Source organism: Athene noctua, chromosome 1 (assembly GCF_965140245.1).
Source record: "Athene noctua chromosome 1, bAthNoc1.hap1.1, whole genome shotgun sequence".
NCBI classification, from domain to species: Eukaryota; Metazoa; Chordata; class Aves; order Strigiformes; family Strigidae; genus Athene; species Athene noctua.
In genome coordinates this window covers 105,418,214-105,438,431 of record NC_134037.1, presented here as the reverse complement: position 1 = coordinate 105,438,431, position 20,218 = coordinate 105,418,214, and the positions used below count along the sequence as shown (strand labels likewise).

The 20,218-nt window shown below is 35.1% G+C and overlaps 1 protein-coding gene across 7 annotated transcripts in view; it reads left to right on the top strand.

Moving 5' to 3' along the window:
- The window catches only part of USH2A (usherin), a 392,395-nt gene that overhangs the window by 118,478 nt on the left and 253,699 nt on the right, over positions 1–20,218 (top strand). For all 7 annotated transcript variants that reach the window (XM_074897210.1, XM_074897211.1, XM_074897212.1 and 4 more), the window contains one exon: positions 20,030–20,160. In XM_074897210.1, the coding sequence (XP_074753311.1) occupies positions 20,030–20,160 (131 nt within the window). The remainder of the gene's footprint in view (positions 1–20,029; positions 20,161–20,218) is intronic.

Genomic DNA, 20,218 nt, shown 5'->3' with positions numbered 1-20,218 from the left:
CTCTGTATTCCATGTTGACTAGCAACATATATATTCAGCTGGATTTGTAAGAATTTTTACTAGTGGTTATAGATTCTCCTGGTTTTCTATTTAATTCCCCCCCCCTATTTCTTTTGCTTTTGCATCCTTTTCCTGTTTTTAGCACTACCCATGATTTGTTTCTTGCTCTGACCCCCCCTTCCCCCTCTTTTTTTTGACTCCTGATTTGACCATTATAATGTCCTTGATTGTCTTCCTTCTGTGTTCTTCAAGGTGTTGTCATCTTTTTCTTCATACGGCCAGGCACCAAGTTGTAGAAAATTGAGAGACCAAGAGAAAGACTCTTTGCCTTCCTTTCTAGTGTCTAGCACACCATCAGAATTTGGTGGCCAGGACCAGTTTAGTGAAAGAGCCTTCTTAGCCCATATGTTTCTAAAATGAAAAGTCTCCATGCAAATGTAATTTTTCTTTGAGAATTTCACTACCATCCTCTAGCTAACCATCCTGCAAAGAGCTATTTCCTGGCATTGATGAAGTTAGACATCCATCTTTTTCACCTCATGATAACCACACTCTAACAAATTCATACCTCTGACCCACAGAAAGAAGGAACCAAAACACTTAACAACTTTTGTTATTTGAGATTATAAAAGTGATTTAAAATAATTATTCAAAGCTATAATGAAAAAGTATTTTGCATGAAGCAAATATGGTTATAAAAGATTTACTTAAGAGAGAATATTTTAGAAAAATACGAATTTGCTGCTGCCATTCAAATTCGCAGACCTTGGGGAGGGAGTACCATCTACTTCTGAGTGTTAGTGATTTGTTTAATAAACGCACTGCCTTAAGAAGTATGTTGAAGTTGCAACGTTTTAAAGATTTTCAAAGATTATAGTAAGCTTTGTCATAGGATAGGATCCTCAGGAAAAAGCACACTGTGCTTTTGGCTCTAGAATATGTTTTCTCACATGTTACTTGCTAGGGTTTTTCTTCAGTAAGTGCATATTTTTAAAAAATTGAACTAAAGAGTATAATGTGTCTTTGATTAGATACTGGCTATACATAGCTTATTATTTTGACATGACCCCTTCCTTGGTTTTTTGGGCTGTACAGCACTGGTTTTTTTCAACTATGAAAACAAATACATCTGAATTGAATTGTTTTTCAAGATATTTCTCCAGAATAGGATGGGATTACACATTTCTTTTCCAGAGTCCCTATCTTTTCCTCAATCTATTCATACTTACCATGAAATGCACTGGACTTGATCCTTAAATCAGGTGTAGATGGATAAAATTGTAACCTTACATAACAGTGCAGTATAACAACTGAGAATTCAGAAAGCAACTGTTAGCATAACTATTAGAATGAAAATGCAAACCTGCCAAACAATGTTGTTCTGGTATAAGGACCATTTAATATGGCGACAGAAATGTCATATATTAAATTACTGGAAGCTTCGTTGAGCTTGATAGTGAATTGTTGCATGACTCTTTTTTTTTTTTTTTTTTTTTAATGTTTAAAGACGTTCTAGAGAATTATATACTGTATTGCAGAAAAATCTCAAAAATTAACTATACTTTATCTCTGTATATACCCAAAATGAGATTTGATCGAAAGTAGTTAGATCTGTGCTTACTGACTTAAGATCTATAATACCTTAAGATTAATTGGGAGCATAAATGGAGAAGCTGACAACCTGGAACCTTGACTTCTTAAAATTGCTGACCCAATTACTGCTAAGCCCTTTGCTGACATGTTAATATGTCTCTTTAAACTGGTAAATCACCACCATTTCTGTGTGTGCTAGAGTTGGTCCATTGGATAAAGGAAGATGTAAGTTTAATTTAAATAATTATTGACCTATTATGACCTTTTCATTTCACTTGTACTGCTCCTCTCAAGGTAAGCAATTATATTTTTATAGTCTTGGATGGTAATCAATGTACAGGAGCTATCTTTATTGATTTAAGTAAGGCCTTTGATCTGGTAATCACCAACTATTGCTATCTAGGCTGGCCTTAACTATATTGGATATTTCTTAAGTTATTTAGTTTTAAAATATTCAGAATTTAAAATTGTATTAAGATGTTGCAAGCAAAGTAAAAAAAATTTTGGAAATCCATAAGATTCCACTTCAAAATCTTCCTTAGAAATTGGAAACAGATTATTTTATACAATACATGCCATTTTTTAACTTGTAACTAGTTTTAGGTTGGCAACCTGGTTTTTTTTATTTTATATTGAGCAGATGGTCCTTTTAGGATCAGTTTTGCTTAGTGGGGAAAGCCTGGCTTTTCTTCATTTTTATTTAACTTGATACCCATATTGGACACTTTTGGTAGGAAGATTTAGTTCATTGGTTGTTTTTTTGTCCGTTTTACACTGTGAATTCAGAGTTGCAAACTTCTACTCTTCCATTTGGAGGTGGAAACTGTTCTGAAATTCTTAGGTTTTTTTAACCAGTGTGCACATTTTGCACATGCATTTCGTGCAAATTTTTTTAACCAATATTTGTCTTTGGTAAGAATAGTAATTGAAATACTTGACCTTTATCATAGTTTGTAGGTGGTACCTGAGTATCTTCCAAAGCATAATCATACACAACTAACTTGTTCTCATCTTTTTCCTCACTCCTCATGTACCTGCTTCCTTTTTTACCTCTTCCCTAACATTTTTCTCTAGATATGGTTTTTCTTTTATTTCCCCCCACCCCTCCTCTCTTGTTTTAATGTATGACTTTGGAAAGCCCGAGTAAATATTAGTTTAAACTTGTCTTTAGAAAGCTGTGAAATTTGTGATCATTTGATCTGCTCCTCTAATGAGTTCCAGGGCCTCTATCTTTCTTGCGAAGGGAGTTCAGTCTTGCTCTGGTGAGCCCTGAAACTAACAGCAGTTGTTCAGAGAGGTCACCAACGTAATGAGAAGGGCACTCGAGATATCTTGAACCACTTCCATGGATGGCCATGAAGATTAATACCAGGACCTTACATTTGACCTAATATTCTATGGAGAGTCCATGTAGTGAGCAGAGCAAATGGGATGATGTGCTTGTGGCAGAGTGTAAATAAAGCTACTGCATTCTGGTTTATTTTTATTTTCTGATATGTAAGCTGAAATATGGCATCTCGTTCTTGCTTAAGGTCATGAAGGTGTGAATTGTTATGACCAGGTGCATTCCTGAAAAGCAGTGTCATAATCTCCTTGCTAGTCATAGGTGGAAGAAGGCAGGGTTTTGTATGCTGCTGTCTCTGCCAGCCTCTGCTGAAATGACTGGAACTTGGTGTTTTGAATTGTGTTCATGAAGAAGTTGATGATACAGTAGAACTGATAATTAAGCACAGCAATGTTCTTTCCAATCTCCACATTTTGTGATTTCATTACCTGTAAGACCTGTAGAACTGTTATTTTGAAATAATTTTTTCTTCATATGTTGAAAAGGCATTTTATTCTTTCATTTAATATTCGCTCTATTTTGTGTTTACAACCCTTTCTTTGTAATTTCAGAATTCTTCTGTCAACATTCCATGTTTTTATCTTGTTTCATATTGCTAATAGGTTTAATTGTGCAAGCATGCAGTACTACAGTTAGTCTGATCTTAGCCCTGTTCAGTCATGCACAGTAGTTTTTTTCAGTCTGTTGGTCAAAGGCTAAATAAGATGGTAAGTAAAGGCTGGGACTCATCAGCAGGCTTGAAAGTTTTACCTTAAGCCCTACCATGTTCGTATTTTACAACTGCATGAGTTCATAGTGGAGTGGAAGATATATGCGTATGTGAGTCTTTCTATCTATAAATACCTATAGTAGAAGCATATTCCAGTATAGCATTTGATTTTAAAATGTAGGTGCTAAATAGAATCCTTTCTGCCAATATGTCTAAGAAATAAAAATAAAAATGACTCAACACTGGGACAGGTAATCTTATATTGGATAAATTACAGGGTTTTTTTCTCCTCTTTGGGGAAAAAAAAAAAAAAAGTTAAATTCCTTGGAACTATGATAAGTCATAAAGGACATTTACTTGTCTTTTGCACTGCTACTAAGGGCTTTTTTTTTCCCTCTGTCTGGGGAACCTGCCAGACAGAGGTCTCTCTCCCCATCAGGTGGATTTTTTTCTCCTGCTCAGCATCTTCCTCTATACTATTCCACCTTCTTTGGGAGTACTCTGCTGTAGCTAAAAGACAATATAAAAGCTTTAAATTTTTTCCTTATACCAATAACTTAACACTGGTGTTTCACACAGCTGTATATCTTTTATCAGATGCTTTCTTAAAAGTTTTTGTATTAAATAGCTATATGGACAAAATATTAATTCATTTTACCCAATTATGCTATAAATATATACCAATATGAAACAGCATGTTCTCCTGAACCTTAACCCTAAATGTGCTCCCTTGGCCCCCATTGTACCACACAGTGTTTTCAGACTGGAGATGGGGGTTGAGATAAAAGCTATGTCATCTGGTTTTGATACAGCACTGGGTATATGATAGGTATGTAATATTGATGATAAGAAAAACAGACTGCCATGTTTCAAATTAAAGCTATTGAGCAGGTCATATCCTGGATACATATCCTCTTAGGACTATACTTGCTAATCTGAATTTCTGTCTTCCCACCAAAGTTCATCCAGCTCTCATAGGGTACCAATTTAGTAACCATTCCCTAATAGACATTGTAGATGTCAGGTGCTAGAGTCTTTGTCATTGTGCTCCAAATGTAAGGCACTCTGCCTGTAGATATTAGGGCAGCCAATTTTATCTGTGTTTATAAAACTGGCATTTCTATTTTCTCAAGTCTTCCAGGTAGCCAGAGTGAGCTCTGTAACTGGTTTGTTTGTTTGTTTGTTTGTTTTTCCAGAGACTCATAGGATATTAATCATATGAAGTTATTTTAGATGTTTATATTATGCTGCAAATAGGGAGAAAGGGTAAGCATAAGCAAAAAAAAAAAACCAAAAACCTCTTGGTCCAACGGGTAAATTTTCAGTACAATGTACGAGCATTTAACCACACAAGTCCCATTAATGTTAATGGTCCTAAGCTTTCTTTTATTCATCACAGCGCTGATTGCACTTGGTCAGCTCTTTATCAGTTTGAAATATTGACAGTAGGAGAAGGCGTTCCCTTAGCCAGGCCTGACTGTTGCAGTGCTCTTTTAACTTTGTCATCCTGCAAGTGCTCCTATAAATGGATTTATTTCAGCAGATCCAAAATACATCAACTGGATCATCTTACCCCGGTGCTAGCCCCTTTGCATTGGCTCCAATTTGCAAGAGCATTGATTTTAAACATTGATCATTACTTATAAAGCACTCTATGGTTTTGCACTATCTTATGTATTAAACTAACTTGTTACCTGTGCTGCTGCTAAAGTCCTATCTTTATCTTGTGAAGAAGTGATTATTTGCTTTCTGTGGTTATGATTATGATTTAGATTATAAAACAAGGCTATTCCCTGAAAATATGTTGGCCACAATAACTCAAGATTTCTAAAATTTCTGCCACGCAGCCTTGCTTTTCCTTTAGTGTTCTATATGTCTACTTCAAAATTGTTTCCATGCTTTCTGCAAATGATGCTATATGCTTACTATAGTTATTGCAGAAGAAATTTTTCTTTTTGGGTCATACTATTATGGAGCACTTTGTCTTATTTGTTGGAAAAACAGGCTTTACTTTGTTTTAATTGGGGGAAAAACAGACTTTTGCGGGTCATGCCTTCTGGTTTCTGGATATTTTTTTAAGTTGTCTTTATCTGCTGTCCTATAAAATCTATGCAGAGCTGTACAAGCAAGTAGTGGTAGTATAAAATATTTCCCTGTACTAACCAAGGTGAGGAACTACAGAAATATATTGCAGTTCTTGAATTCAGAGAGTCATTTTTACTTACACTGATGACACTCTTCGGAGCTGCATAGAACGTTATTCTTAGGGAGTTCAGAAAGAAAAACACTGTCTACTTCAGGGAGGGGAAAAAGAAAAAGAGGAAATGATCCAAATTTGACCTGATACATTGTACTTAAGCCTGTCTGTTTAAAAGTTTTTGTTTATGCTGACATGGATGTAAGTTGGGATTTGTGTTGTTAGTCTAGGGTAGATTTATAACAACTGATGCTTAGAGTGGAGTGTGTCCTCATATTTTCTCCTAAGTAAAGAAAAAAATTAGTCAAATAGTAAATAATGTCACATTTTTATACAGACCACTTTTTCAGGCTTGGCAGTTAATAGTGCTCTTTTATTCTGGTTTATGTTAAAAGTTTCTTGATTTACTAAAAATGAAACTTCACCAGCAGTCGTGCCACTGCTAACAGAATGCATTCTCTTTCTTCTATAGTAAATAGTGGGAATTTTGGTGTAGTGGAGTTTTAGCCCTTGGGGCATTTTATTTTATGCATTTTCAAGTCGTTCAGTGGCTTGCTGCAGAGACAAGAAGGAAGGAGGGGGAATCTATTTACACAAATTACAGTCTTTGTTCCCATCAACCTTAATAATTGGATGAACAAAAGGAATGCTAGACTGGCAGGTACAACTATCACAGGTAATATCTTTTCAGCCAGAAACAAATTAAGTGAATTGTGGAATCAGGGTGAAACCTTGTTGGGAGGATTCAAGGAGGGGGTGGGGATAACTTGTTTTTAAGAAAGTCTACCGTTGGGAAGACTTCCTGCATTGTAGAAGGAAAAGCAAGTTTTATCCTGGGATGAAAGTTGTCTCTTCCATGAAAGTTTTGGCACTTTTCAGAGTGGCTTCCTTTACAAACAATTTGCACATTTAATTATTATGTTTTGGAGGTTTTGTTTAGTATTTTTAAAAGATTAAATGTATTATAAAGACACCAATTTAGGTGGCTCTCCCATTTATTTTCCTCCTTTAGGATTCTTTAATCTTTCTTCCATCTGTTTTATACTTTTCCTCTCCCAAATTGTTCCAATTCAGTGATTGAAATATGTCAGTTCAAGCTACTTACTCCAAACCTGTGTTAGATTGTCACATTAGCATCATTAATTTTCAAAAAATTAGGATATTCCTGTGTAAACTTGATTATGCTACTGGGCTGCACGCACTAAGGGGGAAAAATGAGCTGAATGGGAATCCTGGGTGAAGCAAAGACTGCATAATTGGTTTTATGCCAGACCTTCTGCCTTTCACATAAGCAGGAAAGGGCCAGGGAAATGTCAGAGGTGGAAGTCAGGGCAAGGCAGTACTCCTGCAGAATTGCAAAGTGACCACCAACTGCAGCCAGCCTGAGAAATGGCCAGTGCTCAAGGTTGCTTTAAGACAAAAATGCCCGGTTGTCCTGGCTTTATAAGCCACCAACTGAAATCTCCCCACACAAAAGAGCCCCAGGATCCCTACTACATATTAGGTTAATAGTTCACAAGCTGTCCCTCCCCAGAGGTCTTCCTGTGGGACAGGGCTGCACTGGGTATAAGGTTTCGGGGTACTCTGGAGTCAGTCTTGATAGTTCAATGCTTCCTTTTTACAGCAGTTTGAGACCCGGATTGAGGGGCAGTCCCTGTGCCTGAAAGCCCTGCGCTCAGCTGCTCGATGCAGCGTTCCTGCACCGGCATAGTCAAAGGCCACATGCTGTTCAAGAGCCGTTGGCCAGCTTTCCTCTTGGGCGATGCCATTTTACACGAGACATGCTTTGCTGCTACAATTACACAGTTCACCCCTTTAGTAACAAAACACAGTTTAGATTGAATTTTTTGTAAGGGCTTTTTTGTTTAGTGTTTTAAGTGCATCTATAAATAAGGGGTTTGCATTGTTAAGGGTGAGGTGAGTAATTTTTTCCCCTTTTGCTTATACTGCCCTAGCATCGCAAGCAAAACTTTAAAATAATCAGTGGGAGTTAAATAAACTGGCTGAATCCTCAGGCAACAAGAGACAGAACAAAACAAAACGCGACTTGGAGCCATTGTTGCAGCACATGGGCAAGGATTGTTGCGCTTTTTTGTTTGTTTTGAATATGGGTGTCTTTCTATGAGGCATTACAATTGGTAAAGATACAAAAATGGTCACACTAGAAACAAAAGTATATAAAGTCTCGTACTTAGTAATGTTGTACGTCCAATCACCCACTGTTTGATTTAATCTATTACAATATTGTAATCAATCATGATTTTCTGTGTTGCAGAAAGTCTCATACTTTGAGAGAAAGTGAGAGGGAGAAGAAAGGAAAAATTATCAGTGAATTTTGCAGAAGAAGAGGAGAAATTTCCTTATTACCATCATTCAGAATTAGTCAGTCATGTATTCTGTAATCACTCATGTTTTAAGCAATAATGTGAAAATCAACAAAAAAGGCAGGCTACAGCAAAGTGGTCTTTAATTCAGGAATCCCACAAGGAATTAAAATTCTGAAAAGATGACATAAGATCAATCAATAGCTGCCTGAAAATATCACAATATATGGAGGCTAAATTATATCATGCTATGTGAAAGAAGTTGTTAAGGAAAGTATTTTCAGTATTGTCCTTATCTCTTTTTATTTATATTAATAAAATTGGTTGAATTTTAAATCTTTACATGTCTCATTTGTATTAGTCAAACAAAAAGTTGACACCATCTGCTCTAAAGAATTTACAGTAAGACAGGATTGAGTACATATACATAGAAGGCAATGAAGGAAATTTTATGGAAGTTATTTTTTTAATCCTGGTGCCATGGCAGTCTAATTTATTCCTTGTTTAGTGTTGTGATTTAACTTACATTGGGCAAACAGAATGATGACAGTATTTACTAAATGTTATGTGCTATATCAATTTCCTATCATTATAGTTTTCTCTATTCCTCACTTTCTTATTTGCTTCAAGTTGAATCTTGTGGAAATTGTGCCCTTTATTTAAGCCCTTACAGCTTGAGTTACATGGCTATTCATACCACTGAAATGTCTTTATACATGCTTATTTCTGGATCAGCTTTTGTACTGATTTTCCTAACAGATGTAGTTCAGAATTTAGAGGTATACTGGGTTTCCTCCAAGTATTGATTAGACATGAGAAAATCATGAACTCCTTACATACATGGAAATGCAATGAAATGCCAACAGATCTCACTGCTGGTGATGCTTTGTGTATCAGTTGGCTTATTACTTTTTCATTTGCATCCTGACACACAGTGAAAAATCTCATCTCAAGTCCTCAGCTGAGGAGCAGCCAGCCCAACTCGGTAGGAGTAAGATGTTATCTCTGTCTTCCTCTACTGCCAGCATTAATATGTACCATCTTGGTTGCCCAGGTAGGTGACTGCACACAGGACTTAGCATAATATCTGGTTTTATCTATCCCCAGTGAGGTATATTTGTCAATCAGCTTTATTACTGGATGTAGTACAGGAGTTTTTCCATGTCCACTGCATACCACTGTACTGCTTTCCTAAAAACCACAGGAGACAAAGGGTTTGGGTTGTATTTATCACTCTGAAACTATTTTATAGTGTATGATTATTCAGCTGATAGATAAATGATATTTCATTACAATGCTAGTTTTGTTTTATGCTTCTGTATGTGCTTAACTCTTACAAATGAGTGCAGGGGTTTGATTCTTGGGAATAAGCCAGACTACAAATTGGTAATGAAACCTCCACGGCTGGTTTACTGCACTGGGTCATGTTTTCTGTGGCACATTCTTTACAGAAGATGGGCAGAGCAGAAAAGGTTGGTGAATTTGGTGTATATGACCTTTATGTATGACAAATAACAAGAAATCTCCAGTTTATTGGGCCATATACTAATGGTGACGTACTGTGAAAGGAAAAGGAAATGATAACAGCACCTGATGCTGAACAAATACTACAGGTGTTTCTTCCCTCTCTTCCCAGTTCTGTTTTCTAAATCAGTCCAGGGACTGTGACTGCTGTGTGCATGATAAATCCTTCCTTTTGTTCATCTGGAAACATCAGTGAGAGTAAGCAGGAGTCATACATATGCTAAAGTAATTTCTAAGAGAAAATCACTAGATTTCTTAGCTTCCCATGCAGCGCTTGCCTCTGTTTTCTGCACATTGTAGTTTGCAGTAAGAGAGCCAACATATTAGCTTTATCCTGATGATTTTCATGCCCTTACTCATATGGTCATTTCAAGACAGCAGGGTCAAGGCGATCTTTCAGGATTACAGCTAACCCTACGGGTCTAGTGCAAGAGAGGTTGGACAGCACTCTTCTGTTTCCATTCTGTCCTGATCTGTAAGGGCAATGCTTTCACTGAAGCTGAACTTGAGGTGTTGAAGACAGTGTTTTGGTAGCTGTGGATCATATTCTGGGTAAAATATTCTGTGTAAATGCTGCAAAGTGTTTGGATATGTTTTCAGTCAATTTCATGCCAAACCCAGTGAAGTACTTAATTTACAGAATGTGCAGTTCCTAGGTAGAGGCATATGGATAACACAACAAAATGTAATGGAATATTAACCCTGTCAAAGCACGATCTGCTGCACTTTCAAGTTGTAGTTCCATGAGGTGGCAAATATTTTGAAAGGCAATGAGTGAGCCTTTACAATTACCCACACTGATGGCGGCTGAGGAAATAACGGTTCACTATCCACAGGTATGTCATGGTATCTTTAGAACATTCCCTTGTAAATAAAAGTGAGTTTTCTATCTGTATATAAATCCTGCACCTGATCATTCCATTGAAATCCTTCTGTAAACTTAGTTCCTGCAAATAAAATCAGTTTTAGGCTTGCTCTGGAAAAGGTCATTATGTCAATAATAGTCAGGTGAAATACTGCCACAAATACTACTAGATGAAAATATTTTATATACCTTTTAGTTAATTCTTAATTTGGCAGTTTCATTGCAGTTTTTTGGTCTACCTTAAAACTCTGCATTAACTTGGATATGCTGTTAGCTTTTTTTGCAGCTCTACCATGAGTAGCATTTGTTGCTGAGTTTGTAACTTGAAACTATGGTTTTTGCTGAGTGTTTGCTCTGTGGTGTTGTATTTCTGTCTAAAAGGTTTTTTTTTTTTCCCTCCTTGTAACATTTCCATTTGTGTCCTGTAGTATTCCTCAAGACACTCATTAGCTTATTTTAGTGATTCTTCTGTTCTGTATGTACACTGTCTAATCAATAATCTTGCTGCAGGATTTCCACCTTATTGTGCTTTCAGGTTCTGTGATGTTGTGTGATGGGATTCTGCCTTGTCTAGTGCACTGTTGTCTGAATTTGCTGTGTTTCAGATCATTACGCTGACTTTAAATTTGATGTATTTGCATTTTACTCATTTCTAGTTTTACTCTTTTCCCTTGATCAATTAAATTACTCTGTGCAGTGTTACATTTGTACTATGCTGGAGATACTAACTAAAGGCTTATAATTGAAGTACTATTTACAACTGCTGACCTCCAGCTCGTTTCTGATTTCACTGTGATGTTGACCTTTTATAGATTGCACCGTTGTAAATCTTTGAAGTGATTCTTCTTGTCATCATATTTCTAGTAATTATGATTTGCATTGCATTAACACCTAGAAGCCTCTTCCACCTTACCCTTGTTGCATAGGATGACCTTTTTTATGCACTAATTCACATATGGGTAACAGAATACAGTTCTTTCTCTAAAGAATTTATCCTGAAATGAAGATGAATGCTTGCCTCTATTTCCATACTTTAAATATCATAGTTTGAATTAATGAAATTGCTCATAAAGTATTCTTAGTCTTAGAAACTATTTTCTTCCTTTTCTAACAAAAGCAGAGTCCATTGAACTTCTTTCTAGCCTATGTAAAGAGAAATAAATAAAAATAAAGATTACAGGTATTATCTGAGAGAGACCATATATGAATAAAATTTTTTTCAAATTTTGTTCAAGTTGGACAATAACATAAAAGAAAACATCAGCTGATTATTGGACTGATGGTTTCCTCTTTGTTTCTATTTCACTTCAGTAATAAGAGAAACACAGAAACAAACTTGCAGCTGATCCTTACCCTAAGCAAAACTCAACTTCTGGAGTTTCAAGATTACTCTTATTATTTTTAATAAACTACTCATTTAAATAGCTACTCTGGTAGCTACGCTCTGAAAAAATAATGCTGGTTGGATGTGTGCTTATTGTATACTGTCCCAATGTACACAAGTGGAAGAGTTATGAATTCTGTCCCTAGACTTGCTTAATAAATGAATTTGAGTCAGGACACTAGTTTCTTTAATGGTTGTATGGCTTTAAACATCTGTGTAAACAACTGGGAATGTTTGAATGGACTCTAATGACAAGGGAGTGCTAACAGATTATGGTATCATCTGCATCTCCGTATCAGATTTCACCCTGATCTCTCCATGTTTTTCTGAGGCCTTAATTTATTTGTTTAGATAAATCTAAGTAGTAACTGTCCAGTTCCTTTTGGGTCTGGCTAAGGTCTCATATAGTTCTTGTGTCAATATTTTGTAGATTGTCCTAATTACTTCTCTTCTTACTAAGAAGTTGTAAAGTATGTGTGAAAAGGTATATCTTTGAGCTTCTTCCCTTTTACTTCCCTTGAATGCTGTCTTGTTTGTGTGTTGAGCGTACCTTAGGAAGCTTCTCTGCTCCCTATCTGCCTTTCCTAGACAAACTTATATTCTTGTATTATGTCCTCTTCCTTGTGCAGTAAGTGCAGCAGTCCAGACTTTTTCACTTTATCTTCATATGGGAGTATTCTCATGCCATGATCAATCTTACTCTGAGCAAGTTTTTTTTAAAGAACTACTTTGTATAAATATAAAATCTTTAATGTATAAAGCATGGTTTATTTATTTTTTCCATGGTATAAAGAACTGATTGAACGGTCTGGAAATTGCCCACTTAATTCTAAACTGCAACTATTGATGTGCAGAGTAATAAATACAGACTGAGAATCTGCTCTTTAGGGAAGTCTTGTGATGTTCTGCATAATATGCAGTATTTGGAGAAGGCTAAACTAATACCCTTTTTTGGATATATTAGTGTTTCTTAAATGTCAGTAAATACCTAGTGTCTAGGTAATTTTTCTGAATACATGTGGGCATTTTGCTGAAATTATATATATTTTTTAAGGCTATGGAGAACAAAACAGTAATGGATTTTTCAGACATTACAGAACCTTACACAAGTGATATTGGTCACCATTCTTCAGGAAGGAATATGGCAGGGGTTTTAAATGATGGCTCTTGGGTGACATACCCCAGTCATTGGCCGAGCAGACTCAAGGTCTCCTAATTTTCGATCTCTTGATTTAACCACTAGGTATTACACTATTCCTGAAAAAACATCACTCTGTAAGTGAGGGGATAAAGTGCTACTAATACATCAAATCTTATCAAACGACTTTAAACTTATCTTAGCTTTCTTTTCACCAAGGTTTGCTGTAAATCTTTCTTACTAGGGAGTAGCAGGACTTGTGTCCTTGCTAAAAGGGGAAGATTGATTTACTATATTCATATGGAACCAGCAGCTTCCTATGACTATGCAATAATGAATTGGAATATCCTATAGGTCTCACCCTTGTGCAACACTTTGGGAGACCTGAAAGACTGGAATATGTTACAGAAGTTCATTTGATAGAAACTTATAAATGTGTGTCTTCTGCATAGAATAACAGCATAACAAATCTTTTAGTATGTGCAATATTCTTATTCTTCAAATACTCTAATTGATTGTTCATTGGGCTCAGTCAGCCAAAAGTGGAGAGAAACTTTGTACAGACATCATTAGTTTTTCTCCATTTAAAGATTAATCATGAAGAGCTCTGGCTCTTTAATTCTGTAATTTGTATATTTAATGGGCTGCTGCAGAATCTATGACAGTAATTAGCATAGCCTGAAAACTCATTAATACGCAACAACATGATTAATGCAGCATTAATGCAAACATGACTGAAGTTATTTGGGTTATGTAGTAAGAAGATTAAAGCTAAAATGCCCTGTTTGTTTTACCAGTAGTGGGTATAATGGGGTAGCAAGCAAAATAAGAAAAAACAGGTATCAAATTAGTCATTTTAGTGTAAAAGAAATACTCAGTTCTCAAGAGGATTTGCGGTTTTGCCTGATAGTTGGTTTCCACAAGAGGTGTTTACATATTTCCCCTTCCATTCACTCATCCTATTCTGTGTTTACTCTTGTTCAACCTTTCGGTTTGACTTAATTGTTTGGCAGTTTGAGGTATTAGGAGTATATAAAAAAAGTCTTTGAATTGTTTAATCTTAAAAAAAGATAGGCTTTTTCAATATATGGGGCTTTTGTATAGGCTAGTTTTAAAAACAATGGATTTTTAGCGGTTTAGCTATCATCACAAAAGAAAAGGGACTTCTTACCTGCAATTGGACACTCCAGTTACAGTTTGGAAAAGATTTGGCAAAATTTTTTTGTGTGTTTGTGTGTACAAATATATGCGTGTGTACATATGTATATGGGCATATATGTATGATGCCTAAGTATATATTTTAAATTTCTACTAAAAAAGCTAAAACAACTTAAAAATGAGCAGCATTTAAATCCTCAATGGAATTAATAACTCAGTGTAATGTTTGTGATGATGAACTTCAAAAGTATTTTCACACTCATTAAGGTAACAGTAAAAGATGGAGCCTGTTCCTATACCAAAGACAACAAATGACATTGGGCAGATTTGGGAATAATACTTCCCAGATTCTTCTCAACAAAATGCAGAAAGGCATAGGCCGTCACAAAGTGTGAAGAACTTCTTGTATTCAGCAGAGGATCTTCATGAGTATGTGCAGAAAACTGTCCTTCGAGTTCCCTCTTTTTCTCTCCATTGTTTTTTATGTAAAACTACTTTAAATACTGATCCATTGTTGTGAAACGTGAATTTTCTTATAAAAAATACATTTTTAAATGTGTTTTAGCTATTGTAATGACATGTAGCATGCAGAATCACTCTCACAGAGAGAATAATGATGAAATTGTAATTCAGTGGAAATGTATAGTAACTGAGAGTTCTGCTCCCCATCTATGCTCTCCCCAGTTAAAAACAAATTTTGTTTTATAATTTCTGTGGGAAAATGTACTTTGGTTAGGAAAAAGCATTTGTGCACAGTCTTAAGTAAATGCTTAACATTTGTCATCCTGAAGAGACTGCTGAGAGTCTAATGATGTAGTCAAAATTTTATATACAATTTCTATTCATTTTACTTGGTGTTATGCACAGGGCTTTAGTAAGCATAAAGAGATCACTTTCCTTGCCAACAACTTTCTGTTCATTTGATTGGAATGTACAATTATATAATTATTTACACCATTTTATATAACGATATAAGTAGAATGGAAGTGCAGATTGTGTTTGTAGAATTGTAGTTTGGGGAGAAATTGCACTGAGAATGGATGTGCTTCACAGATTATGCAAAATTCATTTCTAATAAGGCTTTGTGATTTTCCAGATATTGGGCCAGTTTGTTTTTTTTTTTTTCTAATTTTTCCCATCATAGTGTACACTGTTTTCCTTCTATAATTTCTTAAGTCCACATAATATGCTAGGGTATTTAATTATTATTCTTATCTTGGACATATGGGTTGGGATTTCATGTGTTTATGAACATTAAACTATTCTGATTGATCACATTCAGGTTGGAAATACATTTATGTGGCTGTCTTGACTCTTTTGGACAGATTTGTTCATGTGGTTATATATAGGTTTTGGTGAAGGTGCATGGGAATTCTGAGATTTGTAGCAACTTCTATGTATTTAATGAGTCTAATAACTTATATTTGTTGGTTATTTTGAGCTGAACTCTGAACATTCAGTTGTAAAGGTACTTTACAGGTGTTTTAGCTGAGCGCATGGGACAAAGAGATTAACCTGGTCTAGTGGGAGGTGTCCCTGCCCATGATAGGGGGGTTGGAACTAGATGATCTTTAAAGTCCCTTCCAACCCAAACCATTCTATGATTAATACTAAGTAGGCCACTTTGCTGAAATCTTTCAACTGTTATTGTAAATGATGTCTTCAATTACCTTGCCCCTCTGCCTACATTCTCCCCTCAACTCCTCTTCTCCAAAATTTCAAAAAGTCAAACCACTTTTTTTGACTCTCGTGAATGCTTTTGTATTTTGAAATGCTGATTTTTTTATTTTTTATTTTTGAAATGAAATTCTATCCAGTTGAATTGGAAAGATGTTTCACAGGAAGCAGAACCTCTTTAGTCTGGGTGAATAGCTTCTTGGTCAAACAAAACCTATTTTAAATTTTTTATTTTGCAAGAAAAAATCGTTAGCACTAGTCAGAAGTGAATTTTATTGCTGTAATAATTATAAATTATTAGTATATGTTATGCTAATCTGAGAGCTGCTATAATTTATTAATATTTTCCCCCGACTACCAACTGCCTCTTCTAAACTCAAAATAATCCCATGTGCTCTGTAAACTTGCTTTAAGCAAGAACCACAGCCAGCCTCTCAAGAGCACGTTCTCACCTGTTAAATTCTTTTGTGCAGATCTTCCAAGCCATATTGAATTGTGCCAGAAGAATCTGAGTTCAGGTGTGAATCTGATTCTGAAACTGAAATGTTGCTGAAGTTCTGATTTGCTATTGAGATTCTGACTTTACATGAGGGAGGTAAAGAGGTGGTGTAAAAATCGCTCCGTATGCATTTTCTGCATTAGCTAAAAGACTGGGTTCTGACTCATCTGACATTATAGTAATAGTATATCTTTTTACTTTTAATATCAGCCTGTTACTAAAAGGAACTCTCAAAACTGTGTACTCTCAGGGTAGCATGCTGATATTGCTTCTCAGTTGAACGCCTCTAAAATGCCTGCATTGGTCACTCACATCCTCATTCCTCTACTAACCTCAATGTGCCATCTTTGAAACTAGGATAAAAATCTAATCACAATCCACTATTGCAGAATTGATCCTGACAGAAGGTTAGTCTGCCCTAACACACTTCGGGATACTTAAAACATAATAACAGTAATTTGTTTTACTTGCCCTTTTGTTACTTTTTGTCTTTTATGTTGACTGTATACAATACTTGCATTATGTTTTTTACAATGCCATTATAATTAAAGAAATTCAATTACAGAAATTGAAGAAATTTATTTATAATTAAAGGAATTCTGACAGCTTCTCCAATTGCAGCTATAATTTGAAATGGAATTAAATATTTTATTTGAATGACATACATTAATGTTTAATTTATAGTAGAATTTCCTGTTGTTTTTTACCCCAGAAATGATAACAACTCCTTGAGGACCGATCGTTTTTTTCACATAAACAGGCCTATTAGGTGAATTCTTGAGTTGCAATTCAACATTCAGTTGATTAAAAGTACATTCCTACTATGCCCCACAGATGGTCATGTTTTCCATCCAAGATTTGGTAGCCTCAGTAATGTGTCTGAGATGGTTTCTGTATATGACAAATTACAGGAGTGATTGTAATGTCACTGTTTTATTTATGTTTCTATTTATCTGATATATTTAAGATTGAAATTAAGGTTTTAGACATGCATACTGAAATAGCAAACAAGTCTTTGAGAAACTTTCTTGCAAAATTGTGTGTTGCGTCACCCCCCTAAAACAAAGGAAAGTTTTTCTGGTCATCCAATGTGGTTTTCGAGTTCTTTGAAAGTCTTCAGATTTTCAAAGTAAAGTTTTCTGTGTTCAGGTTAACTAAGTTCCGTTTCCAGTGCTCAGTGTCAATAAGGCAGAAAAATGCTCTACTGTTGTATGTACAAATGCAGCTGTTACAAGTCTGAATGGGATTTCTGGTTATGTTTTGTTCTGACCATGAGGTCCAACCTGGACTTGAGAAATCTTTTCCCATTTTTTCTTCTATTAGTATGTTTCTGTAAAAAAACCTAATTTCACAAGTTTTTATCTTCCAATGAAAAATATAATCTATGGGGCAGAAGTTTGCTTGATATTTGGTTTCTCCATTGCACTCACTTCTAGGAATACAAGAAAATACTGAGTTATGAAAGTACTTATTTAGAACTATCTTATATGAACTTCCTTATCTCATGGGAAACTCCAAAGATACCTGGACTTAAAGGGACCAAGTTCTTTTCTGAATTATGCAATAGGTGACAAATTAATTTAGAAGAATTTGCTGTGTGTGCTATGACTGAAAATGATGGTTCCTGACTTATCAATACTTTTTATGAAGCTATGGCATCTCTACAGGCAGGAATTAAAATTTGTAAGGCTCTTCAATATCCAAAGAAGAAAGAAAGCTCCTGCATAACATTTGAAAACTTTTTAAATTACTGCAATATTAATGTTATGAATCATTTAATTTATATTTTCTAACACAACATTATAAAATACCTGTGTTTTTGGAGAAACTCAATTATTTTGTTTTATTTGTCCTTCTGAATTAGGTGTGAGGAGGAATCCTCTGGTCTTCCGAAATGTCTTTTGGCAGCTCGATAAAAATGCTGGCAGCTTGTTAAATTAACTGTGCTCTCCAGTGCTGTGATTAGAGGCCATCAGTCTCAACCTTTCCAGCAGATACTGCAGCTGGAAATACCTGGAACCTCAAAGTACAGCAATAGTGGTTATTTCTGAGCCAGACAAAGCTATGCTTTTCCTTAAGAATGGACACTGTTGATTTTTTTATTTGCTGGGGTTTACTTATGTACAACTGCTTTTTGCAGGTATTTTAACAGCATGACTGATTTTCATTGCCTAGAGACTATGTTTCATATCTGTGAGTGCAACATGTGATTTGCATGAAAACATATGATTAGGAAATGAGGTCAAAGGATATTTCTTATGGGTATAGGTAATTAACAAACATGATCTAGTATGGACATACATCAGAACTATAGATTTTAATTTTTTTTAAATATAGATGCTGTCTCCAGGAAAAACGTTTGTCACTTAATGTTTTCTGCCTGACATAAGTCAGTGAAAATGCATGTGAAAAGACTGAATAATTTGATGGAGTTTGGTAAAACCCAATAAATTATCCTGTTCTGTAAAAAACATTTTATGCAGAAATGTCATGAAGTGTATAGTATAGGTAGATGTTGCTATTGCTGCCTTTTCATTTCCCTTTGGAAAGAAGTTAGTACAGTAAAGACATGGTTCCACTATAGACAGCCTGTGATATCTGGAGTTGCACAGTAGAAAAGTTGGGCTGAATTTGGTGTATAGTTTTTTAATTTTCTCATTTGTTTCTGTAAGGTGATGTTCCAGGAGATAGCTTAAAAGAAAGGCATTATAGTCACAAAAGGTTTGTGGTTATCCAAAATTTGTTTATTCATAACTATGCTTCTTGAAACTGGATACATAATTTATGAATTGTTTTGTTCATGTGTCCTTAGTTACTGAGTAAGTTTTTACCATGGACAACAATATTCCAATATTTACAAGCTGTTTGTTTAGCTTGTTGTTTTGATATTTTATTTGTGGTAAAATAATGTAAAAAAATCCTATTTTTTTTTTCTTATCTGTCATTAGAATAACATTTCATGAGCTGAGACAATGTTTTATCAGAAACTAAATGGAGGACTATTGATAATGATCTGGAAGGTTCTTGATTAAGCTTAGTTAATCAATTATTCCTTGGGATATTTCCAATTTTTGTTAAAACTAGTTCTTAGGTGTTCTTTGTGCACTGATATATGCACTTATAAAAGAATATATACAAATATACATATAAATATGTGTGTGTGTGTATACCTATATCTTTTGGAATCAGCCCCCCAACTATTCTTCACAGAAATCCTTCCATGCAGGAACCTCATTACTACTTTACCAATAGAAATGTTAAGTTACATGTGAAAAACCACATGTAAAACATCAACTATTAGAAGAGTATGCTAATATTTGAATTACATTTTTTAAGAGTTTACTGAACAACATAAGTCACAATTGCACATCTTTTTTTACAGATGAGTAAGAGCTCTGAAATGACAGAAATTTCTCTCAAAGTCTTATTCAATCTGGATTAGTAAAATTTCTCCTGCAGTGACTGGCAGGTCTTTTAGGTGAAGTAAACTTCCATGATTTTGGTTTTCCGTTTTACTGCTGTTTGTAAAACAATATTTTGTTTGTAATTACACTGTTTGAATGCATAAGAACCATTTTTGGCATTAACCATATGCTTTTTTTTATTTTCTAATCAGGTATTAAAGTGAAATTTAGAACCCAGGAACCTGATGGTTTGATTTTTTTCTCTGCATCACCTGGGAATCAGGAGGAATACATTGCTCTTCAACTGAGGAGTGGGCGTCCTTACTTTCTTTTTGATCCACAGGTACAACAAAAGACAGGATCCTATAAAATTAGCTTATATTATTTCTTTAAGTACTTCT